This window comes from Canis aureus, chromosome 3, assembly GCF_053574225.1.
Source record: "Canis aureus isolate CA01 chromosome 3, VMU_Caureus_v.1.0, whole genome shotgun sequence".
NCBI classification, from domain to species: domain Eukaryota; kingdom Metazoa; phylum Chordata; class Mammalia; order Carnivora; family Canidae; genus Canis; species Canis aureus.
In genome coordinates, this window is record NC_135613.1 from 54995721 (window position 1) to 55018731 (window position 23011).

The following is a 23011-nucleotide window of genomic DNA, read 5'->3' on the forward strand; positions in this document are numbered from 1 at the left end:
CTGGCACGCTGCGGGTCACATGGCAGGGACTGCTTTTTCAGGCTGAAACTCAAGAGCGGTGATGCCTGTGGAATGAACACTGACAGGTTCCCCTCCCCCAAGAACAATCGCTCGTCTATGGGGAGCTTCAGCTGGCTGCCCAGAGCTGTGGTTTTTTCAGCAGGAAGCAAGTCATGTGCATCAATTATCAGGAACTCTGTAATCCAACTGGGATCCCAAGCGTGCTGCTTAACCCTGGGTGATGTGACATACATAACTCCCAAGGCCTCATGACCCTACAGTGTAGTGTAAGTAGACCCTGATTCTGGGGGGCCAGTGAATGCAACCTCAAACCCAGGCGTGGTGGGCAAGTGCACTAAAGGATGCCATCTCCAAGATAGCACCCCCACTGCCTCCTCCCATCACCCGGGGGAACTCAGTGGCACTCAGCACAGTACCTGGTCCATGGATCTCAGCTCCCACTAGGTTTAGAATAAAACCCAAACTCCTTACTACTGCTTCTTAGACCTTGCATGATCTGACCAACGTCAGCCACGCCCCACCGCTACCCTCCCTGGGCTCCCACCACTGGTTTTCCTTCTGTGCCTGCAGGCCGGCCCCTGGCGCCTGTGCTGGCTCTTCCCTCTACCTGGGTCACCCCTAGACCTTGGTCCGGCTGCGTCCTACTCATTGGGATCTCTACGCGAGCATCCCCTCCTTCCTCCGAGGCCCTGGCCTGAGAGTCAGGCTCTCCACACCGCACCCCTCCAGACTGGGAAGTGTCGGTCCGAGGCAGTAGAACGCCGCCGGGACCCGAGGGCCTTCAGTACTTCAACAAATGTTTGTTGAATGCACAAATGCTCAGTGCACTCAATCGAACCCGCTCCTCCAAACACACACACACACACACACACACACACACACACACACACCCCTGGGGGAAATGCATAGAGAAGACGTCTGCAAGCGGTAGCACCGCAAGTTACCTCTGAGCGAGCCGCAGCCCTGGGCCACCTTGCCCGAGGGGCGCGCGCTGCGGCGGGGGGCGGGGGGCGGCCGGGAGCAGGGAGGCGGGCGCGCTGCCTACCTTGAACTCGGCGGAAAGTTGGGGCGTGTACTCGCGCGTCCAGAGCGCGCGCACCAGCGCCGCCAGCTGCTCGGTGACCTCGGCGCGGCCCGGCGCCGCCCGGTAGCGCCCCAGCGCCAGGAACTCGGCCAGCAGGTCGGTGTTGCTGAGACACTGCACCACGGCGTTCATGAAACAGGTGTTGCCGTGGTTCTTCAAGCCCTGCGCGCCCGGGGGCCGCGCGCCGTCGCCGGCCGGGGGCTGCGGCTGCGGCTGCGGCTGCGGCTGGGGCTGCGGCTGGGGCTGGGGCTGGGGCTGGGCGCCGGGCGGGCGCTCCTCCCCGGGGCTCCCGCGCGCGGCCGGGGCGGGGTCCGGGGCGCAGGCGAAGCCCCCCTCGCCGTCGCCGTCGCCGTCGCCGTCGCCGTCGCGGGGGCCTGGCTGGGGCCGCGGCCGGGACGGCGAGGCCCCCGGGCGGGAGCGGCTGCCCAGCGCCAGCAGGAAGCGGCCGAGCAGGCGATGCAGGGAGCGGCGGCGGCGGGGCCGGGGCGCGGGCGGCCCCTCTCCCTCCGCGGCCCCCGCGCCCGGCTCCATGGCTCCCGCCCGCGCGCCCTCGGAGCCGAGCCCCCCGCTCCCCACCCCGCCCCCGGCAGCGCCGCCCACCCGCCCTGACCGCCCGGGAGAGGCGGCGGGCGCCGGCTACCTGGGGCCAGGTGTGCCGGGACCGGGCGGAGGCGGAGCCAGGGGCGGGGCCGCCCCGCCCCGCCCCGCCCCGCCCCGCCCCGCGCGGGAATCCGGCCGCGGGGCCCGCCCAGGGCAGCGCCGCCTGCAGCAGAGGCGCGCGGCTCGCCGGCCCTGGGTCCCCACCCTTCCTCACCTCCCGCAGGCCGACGCCCCGGGTTCCCTCCCATTCCCGCCAGCCTCCAACCGTGGAACAGCACGGGGGTGATACACTTGAAAGCGCCCGGTGGATCGCGAAGCCCCGGCTAGCCTGAGATTCTGGAAATTACGTGCAGGGGAAGGTGAAGATGGGCCAAAGGAAGATTCTCCAAGAGACGCGCGCCGGGGGCTGGGCTGGGGCCCGCCGGGGAGCGCGCCGCGGGGTCCTCCCACCTGCGGGCGCCGGTGTGTGCGGGCGGGTGACGCCCCACCTGCTCCCAGCCGCCTGCGCCGCACGGGAGGCCTTCCCGGGTCCACGACCGGGAGCCGCGTGGGGCCCCGGCACGAGTCATCCCGGATGGTTGTGGCGGGTTTGTTTGAACTGCAGGCCCGGTCAAGAGTCGCTTCCCCGAGACTTGCAAGGCTCGAGGCTTCACTGTCCTGCTCCAGCTGCTGGAGAAGCCGGCGCAGGGAGGATCGCGCCTATACCGAGGCAGAGGAACCGGAACTCGACCCGGCTCTGCGGCCTGCCCAGCCCACACGCGGGCTCTTTCCAGCCTCCGGGTTTGCTCCCGGGACGTTTTCAGGCTCCCGGGCTCGCCCGCGGTGCGTTCCCCTGGCCGGTGTTGGTGTCCAATCAGAACTGGCCTGGCCTTGCCCCGCCCTTGGTTTCCTGGGTGACCCCGGGGGGCCTCCTGGGGTCTCTTGACCCTTAACTGTCAGGTTTATAATTAATCAGGCAAAGTCTTGCAGGAGATTTTCTCATCAGATTCTGACTCAGAAAGACCTCCGCAGGATGCAGGATCACATCAACGCCCTGAAATGTTTACTTATTTGAGAAGTAAGTGATCATTTATTAAATAATTGCCTTGATATGTCCCCAGGAGGTGACCTGATGCAGAAGAAGAGGACGATGACGACCAAGAATTACTTAAAGGATAAACAACAGGCTTAGAACAAAAAACGTATGCTGTGAATTGGAGACTTGAAGTATTTCTGGAAAATGCCATGATTTACTCTCTCTTGGAAAAAAAGATACCCGGTGTGATGATTAATACACAAGGTCCGTTCTCTTGCCTTCCCTTGCCCAGAAAAGCATCTGAGAAATTTCACCTTTGATGATTATCCCCAAGATCCCCAAGAACCCATGGTTTCTTTGAGAAAGCACCATAATTCATGTTCAGCCGTCTTCTCTGGCAGGGATTCTGCTGATGCTTTAACATATTATTTCACTTCTCAAAATAACCTTTAAAGCAGATATTCTCACTTTACAAAAGGCCAAACTCAGAAAGTTGGATGGATGGAAGGCAGGGAGGGAGGGAGGGAGGGAGAGAGGGAAGGAGGGAGGAAGATCCTAAAATCCTACCCAAGATCTGGACTCAGACCAAGTCTTGCCCCATTGCAGCTTGACCAATGAAAAGCTGACCCTCCTTATTTTTAGAGAATAACAGTAGTGCAAGGTGTAGACAAATTATGCAGAAGGGCTGTGGGTTTTGCAGTCACAGGACAGAGATTATGACAGGAAACCGACAACAGGGAATTTATAATAAAAACCTTTTAATTACACTCTGGACAACTTATTCTTGAACACATTCCAAGTTTAATATACAATTTAAGAATACAAAATGCATCCTATAAAGAAAAAGGGAAACTTAACATATTTTGAGTAAAGAACAAAATCCTGGATGGGAGAAATAAAAAACCAGTCTTGGGAGTTATCTAAGGTCAACTTTCAACAGAACCCTACGCGGTGGTGCATCCCAGAAATCTCTGAGGCCTCATGAGGTAAATGGGTACTTCCATCTCAAAATAGCTCCATCAGCACTTACGCTAACGATGTACTGATTTCCTGGACTTATCCGGATGCGGGTGATGTTGCCACTGTGTCCCACCCCGACATGAGTCACTTCACCCTCATTATAATCCCAAACTTTGACCAGATGGTCATTTCCACCTGAAAAAGACAAACAGGTGTATTTGGCGTTGCTGCAACAGAACAGGGAGAAACAGCCTTGATTTCGAGTAACTGGATAATTTACAGCACGTCCCCGTGTTCCAATTTAAAGGGAGAAAAATCTGTCTTTATATTTCTCTTTTCCTTGATTATAAAAATCTAGATCTGCTGTAGTAAATTTTACAAGAAAGAAACATAAAGAGGTGACATCCTTCTTATCTCACCACCCAGAAATAACACTGATTAACTATTATGTTATTAATAACACTGATTTAGTTCCTTCCAGTCTTTTCTCTACAAGTATATGTGTATATGTATATATGTGTGTGTGTGTGTGTATATGATCACATAATGTGTGGTTTAATATCATGCCATAAGTAAATGTGTTTATGAAACTTTGGAGCATTTATTTGTTAATGTCTTGAAGAGTCAGGGCCCAGCAGGAAATGATCATTGATGGTGTCAGAAGGCATGTTATATGGTCCATGCCCCCTGGAAATGCTGATTTAAAAGCGGACATTTAAGACTGCAGTAGGAAGTAACAGAGCAAGGCATGCTGGATAATCCAGACCATTTCTGTCACCGATGCCACCGATGCAAAAAAGGAAGCAATGTAAGGCTCAGCTTTTATGTGTGCCCCCCAAGGCTCATGGGCAGACGTTTCCTCCCACTGAAGCGTGACTTCTGGATCTTACTTTCCTGGCCACTCGGGCTGCAGTGTTCAGGCCTGAATCTGAATCACAGGGGCCTGTAGATACTTTTGTCATCACTTCCTGTTGCCTCCCACTTGGGAGTTCTATGCTCCCATTTACATAAGCAGGGCTTGGCTTTCTTTTCCTACCCCAGGACTAACCTGTGACAAAGTGCACTCCTTCCAGGGTAATATCCATTCCATTGATTGACCCAGACAAGGAGCCTTCCAACTCTCTGATTACCGACCCATCAAATACTTCCCAGTAAGCAATCTAGAATTCAGAAAAAACAGCCATCAGGCCGGATTCGGCTCGGTGGCAGCATCCGTGCCATGCCAACAAAAAGATGGTTCTAACTTTATATAGAAGGGTGGCAAAAATACACCCTGGGATGATATATCGGCTGAAAATTATAAATAGGCTCAAGCAGGGGGTGGAGAAGGCATTTTCATATTTTTAGCACTGGTTTTTCAATTTGCATTCTATTTAGAGAGACGGTGATGTGCCAGTAAGCCCGGATTGTGACAGAAAGTGCTTTTGGTGAGAAGAAGCACTTGGGAGTCCGGAGCAAGCTATAAAAGAAGGAAGGCCTGGTGAAAGGGAAGCAGCCCCCTCCAGCTGCTTGGGGAAGGAGCAGCTCAGGAGTTGCGCAGGCTCCGCTCTCTGCGGCTGATCACCCCCTCTTCCTGACTCCATCCTATCCCCAACTTTCTCTTCTGCCTCAAAGCAGTGAACCCCACCCCCCCCAGGATGGGGTCTAGAGGCAAACGGACAATATGGTCCCCTCCTGGGTTAGGGGGGAGATTTTTCTCTGAATACTCTGCTTTTATACTCTTTGAACTTTGAACCTTATAAATGTACAACCTCTTCAAAAGAGAAAATTTCTTTCTAAACAAAGCACTTGACCAGGAATCAGGAGTGTGAATTTTGCGTGCATTTCACCTCTTCTTATTTTGTGTTGATAGAAATTTGCTGGGTCACAATTCAGGTCGTGAGGCCAGGAATCTGTATTCTTCTGAATCTAGCCGGAAATTGTATATGCTATTTTAAAAAAAAATTTTTTTAAGCTATCTTATTGATTTCTACTGATGCTTGGTCACTTTAACAAAAGGTTGTTTTCATAGTAAAAGCATAAAGGAATATAGAAGCATGCCCGAAATCTCATTTCTCAGGAATCACACCCACTTAGGCAGCTGGTGCCTGATGGCCTGCTCTTTTGGCCAAAGTCAAAGTGATCATCTTCTGAGCAGCCTTAAGGCGCCTTGGCTTTCCCTCAGGCTTACCCTCTGCTGGGATGGTCTTCCCAGAGAGCTAAGCAAGGCGAGTCCTCCACCACTCAGACCTCAACTCAAGTGTCCCCTCCTTAAGGAGACCTTCGCCAAGCATCCTAGCTAAAGCAGCTTCCATCCACTGAGCCAGGATTGTGTGACCTATTCTTCCTTTTTATCCCTTTCACCATCTGATGTCGTCTGTTCACATATGAGCCCGCTGTTCAGGGACATGTTTGTTTCCATGTGTCTTGTCCAATCCATCCCCTCCTACCTACGGTCACTACGGAAAGTTGGCCAGCTCCCTGACAGCGGGGACACCGTCCTGTCCCCAGGCCTCGCGGTGGCTGTACCGATGTATGATTTATGCTTTGAATATTCTGGTGACAATTCTCAGATGAGGACAGTAGCCTGTTTCAAGTCTCCTAAACTCATAAACCATCCCATTCTCTGGAATGTGGGGAAACATGACACAAATCTGGAAACTTTATGAACCACGTATAATAGCATTTATGGTGACATCATGATTAACTTCCTAATATCCTTTCCACCCCCCTTCCAAGAGGAAGCCTGCTTAAGCCAGAAGTGAAATGGGTTTGGGGAGTGGGCAGATGAAAGCCAGTTTGGGCATACAAGACACAAAGGAAGTACCAAGGCCAACCTACAGGAACTAGAACCAAGCAGAACTCTGGGTGCTCCCCCCTAAACATTCTGTGTCAGGCAAACCCTGGCCCACACAGGTGGCATTTCTTAGGTTTTTATGTCAAAGTATCTTCAGACAGTAGTTCCCAATCACCTTGGCAGCTTAAACAGGGAAAGACCCATTCCTAGATTATTTATTTATTTATTTATTTATTTATTTATTTATTTATTTATTTGTATTCATTTGCGAAAGCACAAGCAGCAGGAGGGCCAGAGGGAGCCCGACCTGGGGCTCGATCCCAAGACCCTGGGGATCATGACTTGAGCCAAAGGCAGACGCTAAGCCACCCAGGTGACCCTATTTTCTTTCCTTTTTTTTTTTTTTTTTTTTTTTAAGATTTTATTTATTTGACAGAGAGCAAGCAAGCATGAGTGGGGTGGGGATATGCCAAGGAAGAGGGAGAAGCAGACTTCCTGCTGAGCAGGGAACCAGACATGGGACTCGATCCCAGAACCCTAGGATCATGACCTGAGCTGAGGGCTGATGCTTCACCGACTGAGCCCCCCAGACGCTCCCTGCCTCCTCTTCCTAGATTCTATCTTTGGTGTTGGGGGAGCAGAGAGAGGTACCTCTAGTATTTCTCCTACAATATTTTTATACTTCCAACTTTACTTTTTCTGTAGCTGGTGAAAAGATAAATATACAATCTCTTCTTTGATGATCTCAAAGTCATCTCCAAGTCTGAATTAGGGGAATCCAAATCCATTAATTGGATGTGCAGGTAACTGGACTGAGTCCTGGCTGATCTGATGTGGCCAGGAGGGTAGCTGACACCCCAGCATCCTTGCCCTTCCATGCACCTCTCTCCTGAAGCCTTTTGCTTGCTCCAAAAGGAAGGGTTCCCCCCAAAAGAGGGACCAACCTTCACCCAAGGCTAGGGACTCCTCAGCTAAGGAGATTTGTTATATGTTGGTGAAGTAGAGGAGAGCATGTCATTCCACTTGAGTGTAGTCACGGGGGCAACTGGTTTGGGCAATCTGGTTCTAGGCTCAGAAATGCCCTAATAATGAAAACCAGTACTTAGCGCATAGCTACTATGGGCCAGGTCCCCCGCCATCGGCATTACACACAAGCATGTCTTTAGCGCTCACATCACTCTGTGAAATCAGCCCTTTACAGACAAGGAAGCAAAGACACCAAAAGGTGATGTAGCATTTGCAAAGCGGAGCAGCTGGTCCCCAGCAAGACTGTGCTCTGAATTCCTGGGGCTCAACCCCAGAGCTGCTCCCTCAGCCACAGCACCTTACTGAGTCTGCGCTGCACCAGAAGGGCCCTGACTCCTGCTGGGAGTGTTTACCTTTCTGTCTGTCCCGCTGGTGATGATCTGGAACTCTTCCGGGTGGTAACAAACACACTGGAATAAGGTATTTGCCAGGATCATCTGATTTCTCCGGAGACGTCTGAAAATGAGACACAAAAGCCGTGAGGCTCGACTTGCTCTTCCCTAGGAGATGTATTGTTCAAAGTGGATTTGGTGCAAGCGGGAGTTGCTTTGGTTTATCTATCCCAGACAGACTTCCTGCTCCTCTGCAGGCTCCAGTTTGGCATCTCCTCAGCACACCTGCGGGGCACTCAGAAGACACCGGTTGGGCCCTTTTCCAAAGACAAAGCACAGAACTGCAGGGGAAGCCTCAAGTTCCAGCAAGAGTGAAGTGGGAGGGGCTGAGTTCAGAGTTACCCTGCTGCCTTCCACACAAGCCACCTTATTCTTGAGGCTACCATGTGGAAGTAAAGGTTCCTACCATCTGAGTGACACAGTGTGGGGATAGGTTTTTATTTTTATTATCTTTCTTTAGACATTTTTTAAAGATTTTATTTGAGAGTGAGAGAGTGAGCATGAGCGGGGTGAGGGGCAGAGGGAGAAGCAGGCTCCCCGCTGAGCAGGGAGTCCGATGAGGGGCTTGATCCCAGGACCCCGGGATCATGACCTGAGCTGAAGGCACCCCCTTAACTGACTGAGCCACCTAGGTGACCTGGGGATGGCTTTTTAAAAATAGATATTCAGCTTCACCTTTAAGGATTTGGATCTAGCAGGTGGGGATGAGGCCCACAGATGGGCCCGTTTCATCAGCATCCCAGCTGATTCTCCTGTGCATGACGGTTTGAAAACCACTGTGGTAGCTACCATGCTAACAAATATGTACATATATGGCTTCTCCCCCTCAGGAAATGGGTGGCCATCTCACAGGCCAGCCTCCGCAGGCTGAAAACATGCACCTTCTGCATGGTTTCTTCTCAATATGGCAGTTTTCAAACCTGGCATCTGGGATGGCCACTTTTTAAAGATTTTAGCACAAATTAGCCAGATAGTCCTGCAATACAGCAGGCAGGCTTCAGGGATTTTTGGTGATCACAAATAACCCATGGATATCACTTTAGAGACGCCCTACCTGGGACGCCTGGGGGGTTTAGCAGTTGAGCGCCTGCCTTTGGCTCAGGGCATGATCCCGGGGTTCTGGGATCAAGTCCCACATCGGGCTCCCCACAGGGAGCCTGCTTCTCCCTCTGTCTGTGTCTCTGCCCCTCTCTCTGTGTCTCTCAAGAATAAATAAATAAAATCTTTAAAAAAGAAAGAGAGAGAGAGACGCCCTACCTTCTAGTTCTGTGTGTTACCAAAGGGGAGTTCAGGTGTAGGCTAAGACCTCCCGCAAGTGTGGTCCTTGAACCAGGGGCATCCCTTTGGAGCTGGTTAGAAATGCAGAATCTCAGGAGCCCCTCTGGACCTACTGAATACAAATCTACATGTTAACCAGATCCCCAGGTGGTCCATGGGAAGGCACATCAAAGTGAGAGACACGCAGGACCAGGAGGCAGGTTTCTTTCATTTTTGTTTTTCAGTGTATTAAATAAAAAGTGTTCTGCATTTGCATTAATTCCCATTCTCTTCTCTCCAGTCTAGAAAGTTCCTTATTCTCCTGTAGTACCTATATCCATTCCTATATTTAGATCTTTTTTCTCCTGTTTCTAGACTTATCTGAGTCTCTCTAAGGCAGTTATGTGCAGAGGCAAGGCATCTTAGGAGTGATTAAGAGAGGTTGCCAGGGGAGGAGGGAGTTAGGGGAATAGGGCCTAATTCTAAATTAAAAAACACAACTGGGGCGCCTGGGCGGCTCAGTGGTTGAGCATCTTCCTTTGGCTCAGGGCGTGATCCTGGGGTCCTGGGATTGAGTCCCACATCGGGCTCCCTGCATGGAGCCTACTTCTCCCTCTGCCTGAGTCTCTGCCTCTCTCTGTGTCTCTCATGAATAAATAAATAAAATCTTAAAAAATAAATCAATAAACACAGCTAAAATGCTTATGGTAAAAAAAATGAATATTTTTAAAATAAATAAATACACAAAGGTAAAATGCTTATAGTAAAAAAAAAAAAAAAATCACCCCTGAAAACCTTTTGTGGACTCCCAACAATAAAGTCACACCAGTCCCCCACTTCCACCCCGCATGGCTCACTCTGCAGAGCTCACTCTGGGCTTGGTCACACTGCGTGGCACAACAATAGGAACTGCCTATGACGTTACTTCCCTCTCCCTTTTTGCGGGGTGGGGGGGAATTCTTAGGATTGCATTCATGTAAGTTCAATCATGCTTCGCGGTGTGTGACCGGAAAGCTATTTGCCCATGCGTCCAGAATCTTCTAAAATCCAGCCCTTCCGGGAAACTGTATCCCTTCTACCAGCACCCGTAAACCCTGAACAAACCCGTAAACATCAGAGGAGTGGCTTCAGATGGACATCCCCTGACCGTTGCCTTAAAGATTTCTAGTCTTTGTTTGAATCTTCTCTCAAGTTCCATAAAAATGCTGGGATTCCTGGGTGTGTATCATGTTGTCCTCCCCACCACGGGTACCTACACCAGGTCCCAAATGATGCAAGTGCCATCTGTGCTGGCAGTGACACATTCCTCATTGTTCTTCTTCACCCTAATGCAAGACACGGAGGATTTGTGCTCTTTCAGGGCCTCTTCCAGCTTCTGGGTCTGGCAGCCTATCTGCCACACCCTCACCTGGAAGCCACAAAGCATAGGCTTTCAACACAAACTTGGGACTTGAAGGGGTTAAAATATATACTTTTTTCCCCCATATTTATATGCTTTTTCAGCTCTACTGTACTCGACTTATTTTAAATTTGCTGTTCTCGTCTCCATTGAGTGGGGCGGGAATGCAAAGCTGCAGAGCAGGAATATCCTTCCATGGAGCCAGGAAAATGCTACCAATAATCCTACACCTACATCTACTTTTAAGGCTGAGAAATTTATCAGACACCTGCTGCTAGCTAAAGCAAGCGAAATAGCATATCTGCTCAGTTTTGCTGAGCATCACTCTCAGACTTCTGGTGCCATCAGGAAAGCTCTTGGGTGCCCAGAGCCATATTTAAATCAGCTGCTCAGGCTTAATGGTTTTCAATCGATGGTTCCCAACCTTATCAAAGCCAGTACCCGCTTTCTACAACAAATATATTCTGACTGCCAACCCCCTGCTATCATGAAGTGAAATTCATAGGTCATTGGTTCTACCCACAAAATTTCAAAAATGGTCAATATGATGCCCTAACTGTAATAAAAGGGGTACGTAAAAGGGAAGTCATTGTATGGTCCTGTAATAAATAAACATTCTGTCACAACCATACCAGAAAGCATAATAATGTAGTCAGATGCTTACACTTTCTCATATCGAGCATGTTGGACTTGTGGAAGGTATGAAGAGCAGAGATTATCTTGCTTCAGTAACATAAGACAATACAAGAATACAAGAATAGTATCAACACCCTAGAAACTAGGGTTAGGATAAGTGATAATGGGCTAACTTATTTGTACCTGAAAGGGGAAAGTAGCCATAAGCAAAGTAAGAAAAACATCCTAAGACGTTTCCTTAGTAAGGAAGATGGGGAAGCATGAAGTTCTCCCAAATGAGCTGTGTCTGAATAATTCTCTAATCTTGTAAGCCACTATGTGTGGAGGCATACATTCAGTCTTTAGCAAGAGTAATACTCAAATTTTCTAACTCATACGATATGGGCAGCAGCCAAACAGCACCCAGGCCTGGAGCTTTGGATGTTCTGGGCATTAGCCTTTAAGCTGTGGGACTGCAGGGGGTTTAGGGTATGTTTGCGGGGGTAAAGGGAGAGGGGGTAAAGTGGTGGGACTGGGGTCTTTGCAACTCAGGCAAGGTCATTTACCAATGAAAATGGAAATACTTGAGTACTTCAGGAACTGCTGAATTCATACCCGTGCACACATGCTGACAGCAGCCCTGGTCTCCAGCACTTAACAATGAATGTCTTTTGGAAGGAAGGTCCATAATAGCTGAGTGAGGAATGGGAGGAAGAGCTGATGTGGTGTTCTGAAAAGACTGCCAAGGGCAATGAATTTGTAATGTCTGATTTCTTCCAGCAGCTCTCATCAGCTGGGGCTCAGTCCCCTAGAAGCAGATGATCTGGTCCAAGCCAAGTTTGGGCAGGGGCAGGGCAGATGCCCCAAAAGGCTGAGGGAGCTAGCAAGGATGCTGAAGGTGTTGACAACAGCATGACTGAAGAGCTAAGGGAAGGGATCAAAGCCCTCGAGGGGGTGGTAGGCAGAGAGCAGGGGAGGGTCCAAGGCTAGAAGGGTCTATGGAGCACCTGCCACGTGGCTAGTCCACGTGGAGATGTGCTCTGAATGCAAAATGCACATCAGATTTTGAAGACTTGGTACAAACCATCGCAAGACATCTTACTAATCAGAGTCTTGATTGTTTATTTTCCATTTATATAGAAGAAATGGAAGTGCAGAGAGGTTGAAGAGCTTGCCCCAGGTCACACAGCTGGAAAGTGGTGGAAGCAAAATTTGTAGCCAGACAGTCTGACTCCTGGAGCCCAAACACTCAGCCTGGAACCTGCTTGGCCCTCAACTCTGCTAAAGGCCTCATGAAGATGCTAGATCCTTCTCCACTCTGATAAGTTATTCCTATAATTGCATGAAGATAAGAAAGGAAAAGAAGATGTTCTCTCTTGAGAAAGGCAGGCTTTGGGTGGGGGATGCAGAGAAAGCCGAGGTGGGGGGTGGGGGTGGCTGGGGAGGCAGTGAGAAGAATGTGTGAATGGAAGATGTTTCAGGCTCCTGCCAATGATGGGAGCGAAGGTCAAGTGTGACGATTCTGAAATAATGGTCACACATCTGGGTAGATGAAAGAATTGAGTCTAAAAATAGCATTGCCTTTAAAAGATACGATGGAGACAATTTATGTAACTATAGTCTTTGAAGGAGAAGAACAAACAAATCCAAAACTCTGGCAAAACGCTCACCTGATTCATAGCCCGATTCTGTATAGAATGCTTTCATGTCTGTATCTTGAATGTTCTTTCATGAACAGGTATATTTATCTGTGTGTTTGTGTTATTAGAGTTTTAATTTACAATGTATTTTAGGGTTTCTTCAAAATCCTACTTTGGTTCTGTCTGACTCCTAATATAGGTTAAACACACACACACACACACACACACACACACACACACACGCAAGTAAGTAGCTTCCTGTAAGGCGGTTGCTCTAAACTAGGGGCTATTGCCAAAAAAAAAAAAAAAAAAAAAAAGATTCTGCCTTCAAGAACAATACCTCCCCTTCCCCACCGCCGCTGATGACCCGTTTACAGTCACTGGTGGTAGCGATAGCTGTCACTCCGATCCTGTGGGCATTGTTGATGACATACATCAGCCGGCCTGTCTCTGGGGTGAAGGCCCGGATCCTACCATCGTCCCATGCTGGCATGGAAGGGAGACAAGAAAGAGGCAGGATCAGTAGGCCCCTAGTCTTGGTGCCGACTCTGGCTCTCCTCAATCATAAAGGAGTCGGGACTGGGGAGCAGTGGTGGTGATGGGGGAAGGTGGCCAGTCCCCCCCAAATGCCAGGAATCATATCCCTCTTGCTCCTGACTCCCCAAATTGGCCACACCTGCCTGTAGGTGCACCCAACCCCAGGAGAAAACGTTTGGGGTGGGGAGGAAGGAAGGAGGCCAGCTCCCACTGATCCTGTGGGTTGCAAAACTTGTGCTAGCTGATATTGGTTGCATCTGGGTAGAGAATTTAACATCTCTAAACACATGTCGGTTTTTTACCCCTCCCTCTATTTTAAACCTGATGCTCCTTCCCTGACTCCTGCCATCTTCCCCATCTCAATAAAAGTTGCCATCATCCATCCAGTTGTCTAAGCCAAGAACTTCAGAGTCATCCTTGATTCTTCTCTATTCCAACCACCCAACTCCACCCAGCCCAACCCAACTTCCAATCAATAAACAAGCCCTATAAGTTCTACAGTTAAAAAACATCCCGAATTTGCCCACTTCCCAATCCCTCCCTCCACTGGGCCTACCCTCAACCAAGCCACCAGCATCTCTCTCCTGGAGGATTGTAACAGCTTCCTCCCTGGCCTCAGACTCTTGCTCCCTTCAATCAATTATCTATGCAGGGTCTGGGTACACCCCTTCGGGGACCTAGCAGTGAACCTAGAAGTGGCATGAATAGAGGCAGGGAGACCTGGTAGGAAGCCACTAGAAGAAATCTAAGGGATGGTGATGGCTGGGACAAGGGTGGAGATGATGAGAAGTGCGCTGTGGTGAGCGCCATCTGTGGTGAGGCAAATGCTGGAAGCCAAGAGCTTCTGGTGGCCACTGTGTGTGAAGACATGACCAAAGGAGAAGCCAATGGGGAGGAGACAGAGCCAGGGAAAGAGGAGGTGAGATGAGCTACTGATATCACCATTTCAACAGCTGCACCTAAGATCCACTTGACGGGTGCCTCGGTGGTTCAGTAGGTCAAGCGTCTTGACTTCGGCTCAGGTCATGATCTTGGGGTCCTGGGATCAAGCCCTGCGTCAGGCTCCCTGCTCAACACAGAATCTGCTTCTCCCTCTGCCCCTCCCCTTGCTCGTGCTTGCGTGCACACTCTCTCTCTCAAATAAATAAAGTTTTTTTAAAAAAAGAGAGATCCACTTGACTTTTCCCTTATGTGAACAAGTGAATTCACTTTTTGACCACTGGGGAAATTTGCATATGAGTTGAACATAAGATGATATATATTTATATATAAATCCCAGGACCCCAGGATCATGCCCTGAGCTGAAGGCAGATGCTCGCCAGGTGCCCCAAACATAAGATGATATTAAGAAATTATTATTTTGGGGATCCCCGGGTGGCTCAGTGGTTTAGTGCCTGCCTTTGGTCCAGGGTGTGATCCTGGAGTCCTGGAATCGATTCCGTATCGGGCTCCCTGCATGGGGCCTGCTCCTCCCTCTGCCTGTGTCTCTGCCTCTCTGTGTGTGTGTGTGTGTGTGTGTGTGCGTGTCTCTCATGAATAAATAAATAAAATCTTTTAAAAAATAAACTAAAAATAATAAAATAAATTTTAAAAAGAAATTATTATTTTGTAGGAAAATATTACTTTTAGCAATGCAAACTAAAGTATTTGGAGGTGGAATATGATGGTGTCTATGATTTACGTTAAAATACTTTGCTGTGAGAGGATCAATTGAGTTAAAAGTGAATTCTCTTTGAGGCATAATATAGTTTAAGTCGGGCTTTTATCTCTCAAACAACCGAAAGGGTTCTAACACATAGGTGCCCTGCACTCACCAAGGCTTCAAAATCCATCTGGTAATAGAATGACTAAATTCTCTTATGAAAGGGAAAGCCACACACTATACGCAGCAATGTCGGGGGCAGGGAAATTGCTTTCTGGTCCTTCTGAGCTCAGAAAGTCTCCTAGCTGGAAGGGAACTCCACAGAGAGGCTGGACTGGAAGCAATGGGAGGCCACTCCAGGTTGTCCATATGGAGAGGCCAGTAGAAGGAACAAAGGTCCAAAGCCACCACCCAAGCCCACGGCAAAGCCCAAGGATGTCAACATTACCCGAGATGATGCTCTTGCCATCTTTCATGAAATCGATGCCGTGGCAGGTCATGTTGGGCACAGTGATCCGCAGCAGCTCCCTGTTGGACAGCGTGTGCCACACTCGGATGTCTTTCTTGGCACAGGTGGCAAACAGCTCGGCGGTGCCACTGCAAAGGAGCCACCGTGAGAATAAAGAGGTGCAGCCACACAAGACACACACTGATTCTTAGGTGCACACTTGACTCTCAGATGTTCCCCGCGCCGGGATCGGGAACATCAAGTATCTCAAAGCCTGATGGCCTTACAGAAACCTTGTGTAAGATGGCATTCAACGCCCAGAAGTCATCTGTGGATCATCTCTTGCAGCCCTTTGCCCGGAGGAGACAGGTTGAGACAAAGGTGCTCGGGAGGGAAATGCCAATTTCAAAGTCTTTAAGTGTCCTGGTTGACTGGAGATCAAATAGGTCTGTGAGATGTTGATATTAAGAGACACTAAACAAACTCTTCCTGACAATAGTCATCATAATTTCAAAGAGAAAAAAGACACAGGTGCTAGAGTTTATGTTTGCAGATAACCTGGAGCAGTACTTTGCTTGGTTGTGAGAAAATATGAGCTTCTGGACAAGGAAGCGAAGCCCAGAGTAGTCGGTCTATTTTTTTTTTAAACGATTTTATTTATTTTTTTAATTTTTTTTTAAATTTATTTATGATAGTCACACACACACACACACAGAGAGGCAGAGACACAGGCAGAGGGAGAAGCAGGCTCCATGCACCGGGAGCCCGACGTGGGATTCGATCCCGGGTCTCCAGGATCGCGCCCTGGGCCAAAGGCAGGCGTCAAACCGCTGCACCACCCAGGGATCCCCGATTTTATTTATTTATTTAAGAGAGAGAGAGAGAAAGAAAGAGCACTAGCAGGGGGAGGAGCAGAGGGAGAGGGAGAAGCAGATTCTTCACTGAGCAGGGAGCCTAATGCAGGGCTCAATCCCAGGACCCCAAGATCATGACCTGAGCTGAAGTAGGACACTTCACTGACTGAGCCACCCGGGTACCCCCTGCTTTTTTAAAAGACAACTTGTAAATAAAGTGAAAAATACTATTACATCAAAAACTACAGGCTATTTCAATTTGGATAAGAAAAAGGAGTAATACTCGAGTATAATAAAGCCCAGCTGCTTAATAAATATGAATTTATAGCTACAGTCTCTGTGGAGGTTGAACTAACTTTTAGATGTAAATGCTTCTCAAGAAATGTCTACATTTCATCAAAGGCACATTCAGGACAAGAGCTCATATTTTAAGACCATCTCTCTTTGGAATTAATAGAAAAATAAATGGATCTTTTTCCATAGATTTAGCTTTGGGGCTCAAAGAGAAATAATTATAATGCTGGACTAGTTACCTAGAAAAAATGTGGGCTGGAATGGGATGAGGAGATGCAGCTGCTTGCCAGACAGTCCTGAGTAACACAGATCAAATCAAGCCAACTTTAGAGGATAATATTTATTTAAAATAAGAGAGGCTTTATATAAGACACTGCCTTCAGTGAAGGACCCCCTCCTGTGGGGAAAGTGAGCTTTTATTTATTTTTATTTTTTAAAAGACTTTATTTATTCATGGGAGACACGGAGAGAGGCAGAGACACAGGCAGATGGAGAAGCAGGCTCCCTGCAGGGAGCCTGATGCGTAACTCGATCCCAGGACCCCGGGATCACACCTTGAGCTGAAGGCAGACGCTCGACCCCTGAGAACCCCCAGGTCTCCCAGGAAAGTGAGCTTTTAAAGAGGCATGTGGACTCCTCATGAAAGTCAAATATCATGGATTTGAGCACACCTAGAGAACTTTCCAAACTCTCCCTACCCTTGACGGATGGTCTACTTCTTCAGGAATCTAGTTCAGACATGAACTTTTCCAGTAGTAGACTGTCCCTAGTTTAGGATCTGAAAGGATAAATTCCAGGAAAAAAAAAACCCAAACTGATCAGATCAAGACGGCTCCCTGGGCCCACATATCTCCCACCTAAAATCCTGTGAAATGAAGAGACGGATGCAGATGCCAGAGACAGGGGTAGAGGTAGAGGTAGATACAGGGAAGCAGGAACAGATTACCATCAAATTGACCAGAAACATTGAGGACCAAGAGAAACCAGCCAGATAAAACCTGCGGACAGACAGAACCAGAGGGAAACACAAAGTATCAAAATCAGGAGGAGGGGGTAGCTCTTGTGATGTTGTAGGCACCAAGTGGTCACACAAACCTTCCTGCAGATGGCAAGCAGAAGCACTAAACAGGGTCAATAACGAGAACCTAAAATCCTAAAGATGCTGAAAGCGTTTAAAAGTAAGCAGAAACCTGGGAGCAGTTGTTCTTGTAAAAGTGCAAGTGGGAAGGGTTAAGAATCATGACCGTGTTGCTGGCTAATCCAAGGATGCCCCTGACTCCCACAGCTGCGGGGGCCACGGAAAAGCAGTGCCAGGTAAACTGTTTAAAGACGTGTTAACAGAGTCGAGGGCTGAAAAACGTATTTATTTAAAAAAAGATTTTACTTATTTATATGACAGAGAGAGAGAGAGCATGAGCAGGGAGGGAGGGGCAGAGGGAGACGGAGAAGCAGACGCCCCACTGAGCAGGGAGCCTGATGCAGGGACTCGATCTCAGGACCCCGGGATCATGACCTGAGCCAAAGGCAGATGCTTAACCTACTGAGCCACCCAGGCACCCCAAGGGCTGGAAAATTTAAAGAGGGAAATCCTGGCAGCAAGAGATCTACCTAAATTCAAATTATAAACATTGCCTAAATTCCCATCTGACAGCTAAAGTCTATGTGCATGGGAGAAAATCCAAGAGGAGGAAAAAGCAGACACAGACCAGAGAGGACTCTTCTTTTTAAAAAAATTCTATTGATCTTTTTTTTTTTTTTTTTTTTAGGATCCTATTTTTGAAGACAGAGCTACATGGGATCAATCTGAGCGGGTGGTATTTTGTTTTTTTTTGTTTGTTTGTTTGTTTGGTTGTTTTTTTTTTTTTTTTTTGGACTTTTTAACTGAATACATTCATCAACTGGGTTCAGCTTGCAAGGCAGAAAGCTGGACCTTACAGGCTAAAAATATCAGAAGCCAGGACCTGAGGTCCTAAGAACAGCTGAGAATTAAGAGGAAATCTCTAGAAGCAAGGAAACCATGGGGAGGATGAGCTTCATCTCTGCACAAATCCTTGGGTGAATGCTAAGTTCTGCAAGCATGCAGGAGTACCCAGAACCTGTATATGAAAGCTACAGTGGGAAGCCATAAGACTGTCAGCTGCCGCATTCTGTGAGAAGGACAAAATTTGCAGGTTGAGTCCAGGCCAATAATCCTCAGAGAACACCAGGGAATTCAGAGTTAGTACAATGTATTATCTATCATGCTGAGTTTTCAATGAAAAGTAAGCAGATATGCAAAGAAATAGGAAAATATTATTTGGGGAACAGACAATCAAAAGATCAAGGTGTTGGAAAGACTTCAAAGCAACTAATTTAAAATATATTCAAAGTATTAAAGGAAACTATAATATTAGGGCGCCTGGGTGGCTCAGCAGGTTAGGCACTTGCCTCCAGCTCAGGTCATGATCTCAGGGGCCTGGGATCAAGCCCAGTATCAGGCTCCCTGCTTAGCAAGGAGTCTGCTTCTCTCTCTGCTCCTTACCCGGCTTGCGGTTTCTTGTGCTCTCTCTCTTAAATAAATAAATAAAATCTTAATTTAAAAAAATTAGGGGGGGGGGATCCCTTGGTGGCTCTGCGGTTTAGTGCCTGCCTTCAGTCCAGGGCGTGATCCTGGGGACCCGGGATCGAGTCCCACGTCAGGCTCCCTGCATGGAGCCTGCTTCTCCCTCTGCCTGTGTCTCTGCCTCTCTCTCTCTCTCTCTCATGAATAAATAAAATCTTTAAAAATATAAAAAATAAAAAAAATAAAAAATTTAGGGGCACCCAGGTGGCTCAGTTGGTTAAGTGTCTGTCTTCAGCTCAAGTCAGGATCCCAGGGTCCTGGGATTGAGCACAGTGTCAGGCTCCCTGCTCAGTGGGAAGCTTGCTTTTCCCTTTCCTCCTTGTTCATGCTCTCACTATCTCTGTCTCTCACTCTCTCTCAAATAAACAAATAAAATATTTAAAAATGTAAAGGAAACTATGATACCAATGAATTAACAGACAGGCAATATCTAGAAAGAACTAGAAACAATATCATAATCATAAATTATTATATCAAATATACATACTTATGACTTAAAGATTGATAAATAACAAACAATACCATGAATAGTTTCCAAGTCATGTGAAGTCAGAGAGGGGAAGGTACAACCACAAAACATGATCACGACACAACACAAGACAAGAAAAGGAGACACAGGGACTCTAGGGTGGCTCAATGGTTGAACGTCTGCTTTGGGCTCAGGTCATGATCCTGGGGTCCTGGGATTGAGTCCTGCATTGGGCTCCTGCAGGGGAGCCTGCTTCTCCCTCTGCTTGTGTCTCTGCCTCTCTCTCTGTGCCTCTCATGAATAAATACATAAAATCTTAAAAAAAAAGAGACACAAAAAGAAGAAACATACTATATAGAAAATATCTATAAACTCATTAGATAGAAATAAGCACAAGTGGATTAAATTCTATGAAAAGACCAAGGCTGGCCTAAAACAATACAAAAAGAGACATAGTTTCTTTTGCTACAGTGCATGTCTCTAACATGTATTATTAGCTCATATGCAATAGGCAAATAGGCACGTGATAGCAGAATGTTGCAGAAGTCGTTTTGTTTTTTTCCCAATAGATTAATGCCTTGGCACATGAAGGACTAGTAGCTGAAAAAAATGTACATTAACTGAATCCGCAAGGAAAGGAAAAATGCAGTCCTTTGCGGGATGCTGGTGTACCCCATGTTCTTCCTCTTCGTTCAGTTTTCTCCATAGCTCAGCAGGGAGATGGAGGAGAGAGCAAAGCAGGAATGGGTAGTAACCCTGGATAGATTTCTTTTTGGGATCATGGAATGTTCCAGAATTAGATTATGATGATAGCCGCACAACTCTGTAAATGTGAACAAACAGACAAGCAAATACAAAACAAAAGAACAACCCACATTGAGTTGTGAACTCTAAATGGGTAAACTTTATGGCATGTAAATTATATTTTAATAAAGCTGTTTCACAAAAAAGAAAAACAAGAAAAAAGGAGACGGGCGGGGGCTGGGGGGAGAAGAGGTACAAACCCTGAGTAGGTCAGTAACTAAGTAAGTATTTGAAGAGATAGTTAAAAATTGACTCTTAGAAAAGGCCCCCCAAGGCCAAGTAATTTTACAGATTGATTCTACTGAGCTCCTTAGGAAAAGAGGAAAACACTTGATGGGATGAGCACTGGGTATTACACTATATATTGGCAAATTGAATTTAAATTTAAAAAATATTAAAAAAAAAGAAAAAGAGGAAAAAAGTAAGATGAAAAGAAAATGACCAACCAAATCTCAAAAAAGATCACCCTGGTGGGAAGCACCAGCTGTTTTCAATATGAGAAACATATAAGGGCACTTGGGCAGCTCAGCTGGTGAAACGTCCATTTCTTGGTTTCGACTCAGGTCATGATCTCAGGGTAGTGAGATGGAGCCCCATGTTGGGCTCTGCACTCAGCGGGGAGTCTGCTTGAGATTCTGTCTCTCTCTCCCTTTGCCCCTCCCACTCATGCTCTCTTTCTCTAAAATAAATAAGTAAAAAAAATTAAATAAATAAATAAATACAATAAATAAGTAAATCTTTAAAAAAAAAAAAAGTAATTGCGATGACTCAGGGAACCCAAATACATTTCATGATCTTAAGGATTGAGTTTCTAAAGGGAGTCTCACCACCCATAAAACAACGATTCTGAGCTTTGTAAATTCAAGTCACATACTGTGGAAGGTCAGAGCAAAAACTGTCCCATCAAGTTCGTGGGGTGAATGCCACCGAAGATAAAATATGTTTCAAAAGCAAATAATGGCAAACCATGACTTGACTATTTTTTTTTTATATCAAAACTGCTGATGGTTGTTTGCTTCATTTGTATCATGTAGGATTTACCAAGAATTCCAGAAGATTACTGAGTGGTCCAGAAGACCTCTTGTGTCCACCACCATTAAGTGTGCCAAGTCTAGAAGACCCAAGAGGTATAAAAAAATGACTTGAAAGAAGTTTGGGAAAAAGGCACTACTGGGGCACCTGGGTGGCTCAGTCGGTTAAATGTCTACCTTCAGCCCAGGTTATGATCCTGGGGTCCTGGGATTGAGTCCCATGTCAGGCTTCCTGCTTAGCAGGGAGCCTGCTTCTCCCTCTCCCTCTACTCCTCCCCCTGCTTGTGCTCTATTTCTCTCTCTCTCTCTCTCTCGTTGTCAAATAAATAAATAAAAATCTTAAGAAAGAAAGAAAGAAAGAAAGAAAGAAAGAAAGAAAGAAAGAAAGAAAAGAAAAGAAAGAAAAAGGAAGGAAGGAAGGAAGGAAGGAAGGAAGGAAGGAAGGAAGGAAGGAAGGAAGGAAGGAAGGAAGGAAGGGCAGGCAAGTGGGAATTAGTAAGCTTTTTCCAGACAGTACTGGGGAAACAGAAAAGTTTCCGTGATAAGTTTATTAGAAGAGCCAACATTCTAAAGAAGCCCAAATTTGAACTGTGAAAACTAATGTAGCTGCTGGGTGAAGGCAATAGGTATAACCAGTGTTAAAAATAATTATCAACATCAGTATTATATTTCCAATTATTATAATTAATATTAGATCATAAATGTTATTAAAATAACTGACCAGCATTGAAAAATTTGAGGACAAAAAATAATAATTATATTAGTACATGTTGAAAAGGCATTAATGAGATAAAATCAAATTTCTTGGCACACTGCATCAGACCTCCATGTTTTCACTGAGTGTGGGAGCCAAAATACTTTGCTCTTCTACTTACAATGGAAAGATAATGTCCTCAACAGCTTCAAAGTGACAAGTTGCAATGAGAGTCTCTTTGAAATCCGTGAAGTTGATACGATAAATGTGTGATTCTTCTGTTCCTACAAAAAACTGGTGTCCTTCCCCTCGAAGTGTGATAGAAGTGATGCCACCTTGTAACTGGACCTTCCTTTATGGAGAAGCAGAAAGGTGAAGTAGATTCACTCCATCAGTTGAGTACTTGTTACAGAGGATACAAATCTGGCATATGACCTAGGACATGCCTTCAGGGAGGGGACGCAATTGGAAAGTCAGGAGTGACTCACAATAGTGGGTGCCCATGGTCAGCAGAGGGAAAGGCCAGCAGGGTTTACAGTAGTTTGGGGGGCTTCCTCGGTGAGAGAGAGTCTAAAATGGGTTGTGGAACGTAAGCAGGATCTGGACAGAAGGAACATTCCAGGAAGGCAATGGGCACAAACGATTGTGGCAATTAAGTACTTCATTAATTCCATTTCTGGGAAATAATCCCACAATTGGGAGGGAAAACCTTTATGTCAAAGGAGGTTATTATAACTAGTGAAAAGAGTACAAAGTTGGAAACAACCTAAATATCCAATTGCAATGCAACGGTGAAATCATCTATGGAACAGCAGGCAACTTCTTAAGATATTGGCCGATTAAAGCATGTT

The 23011-nt window shown here is 47.1% G+C and overlaps 2 protein-coding genes across 3 annotated transcripts in view; both read right to left on the minus strand.

Annotated features, from left to right (window-relative positions):
* Positions 1–1636, minus strand: part of USP43 (ubiquitin specific peptidase 43) — a 50308-nt gene extending 48672 nt beyond the window's left edge. Inside the window, exon 1 of the mRNA XM_077883068.1 lies at positions 1067–1636. Coding sequence (XP_077739194.1) covers positions 1067–1636 — 570 coding nt within the window. The remainder of the gene's footprint in view (positions 1–1066) is intronic.
* Positions 1637–3498: 1862 nt separating this feature from the next.
* CFAP52 (cilia and flagella associated protein 52) overlaps positions 3499–23011 on the minus strand; it is a 41362-nt gene continuing 21849 nt past the window's right edge. Inside the window, exons 8-14 of one of the 2 annotated variants that reach the window (XM_077892655.1) lie at positions 22342–22512; positions 15413–15561; positions 13126–13271; positions 10388–10539; positions 7836–7938; positions 4729–4840; positions 3499–3875 (exon numbers count right to left, since the gene is read on the minus strand). In XM_077892655.1, the coding sequence (XP_077748781.1) occupies positions 3700–3875; positions 4729–4840; positions 7836–7938; positions 10388–10539; positions 13126–13271; positions 15413–15561; positions 22342–22512 (1009 nt within the window). In that variant the 3' untranslated portion in view covers positions 3499–3699. The remainder of the gene's footprint in view (positions 3876–4728; positions 4841–7835; positions 7939–10387; positions 10540–13125; positions 13272–15412; positions 15562–22341; positions 22513–23011) is intronic. The other variant, XM_077892654.1, reaches the window with a different exon arrangement.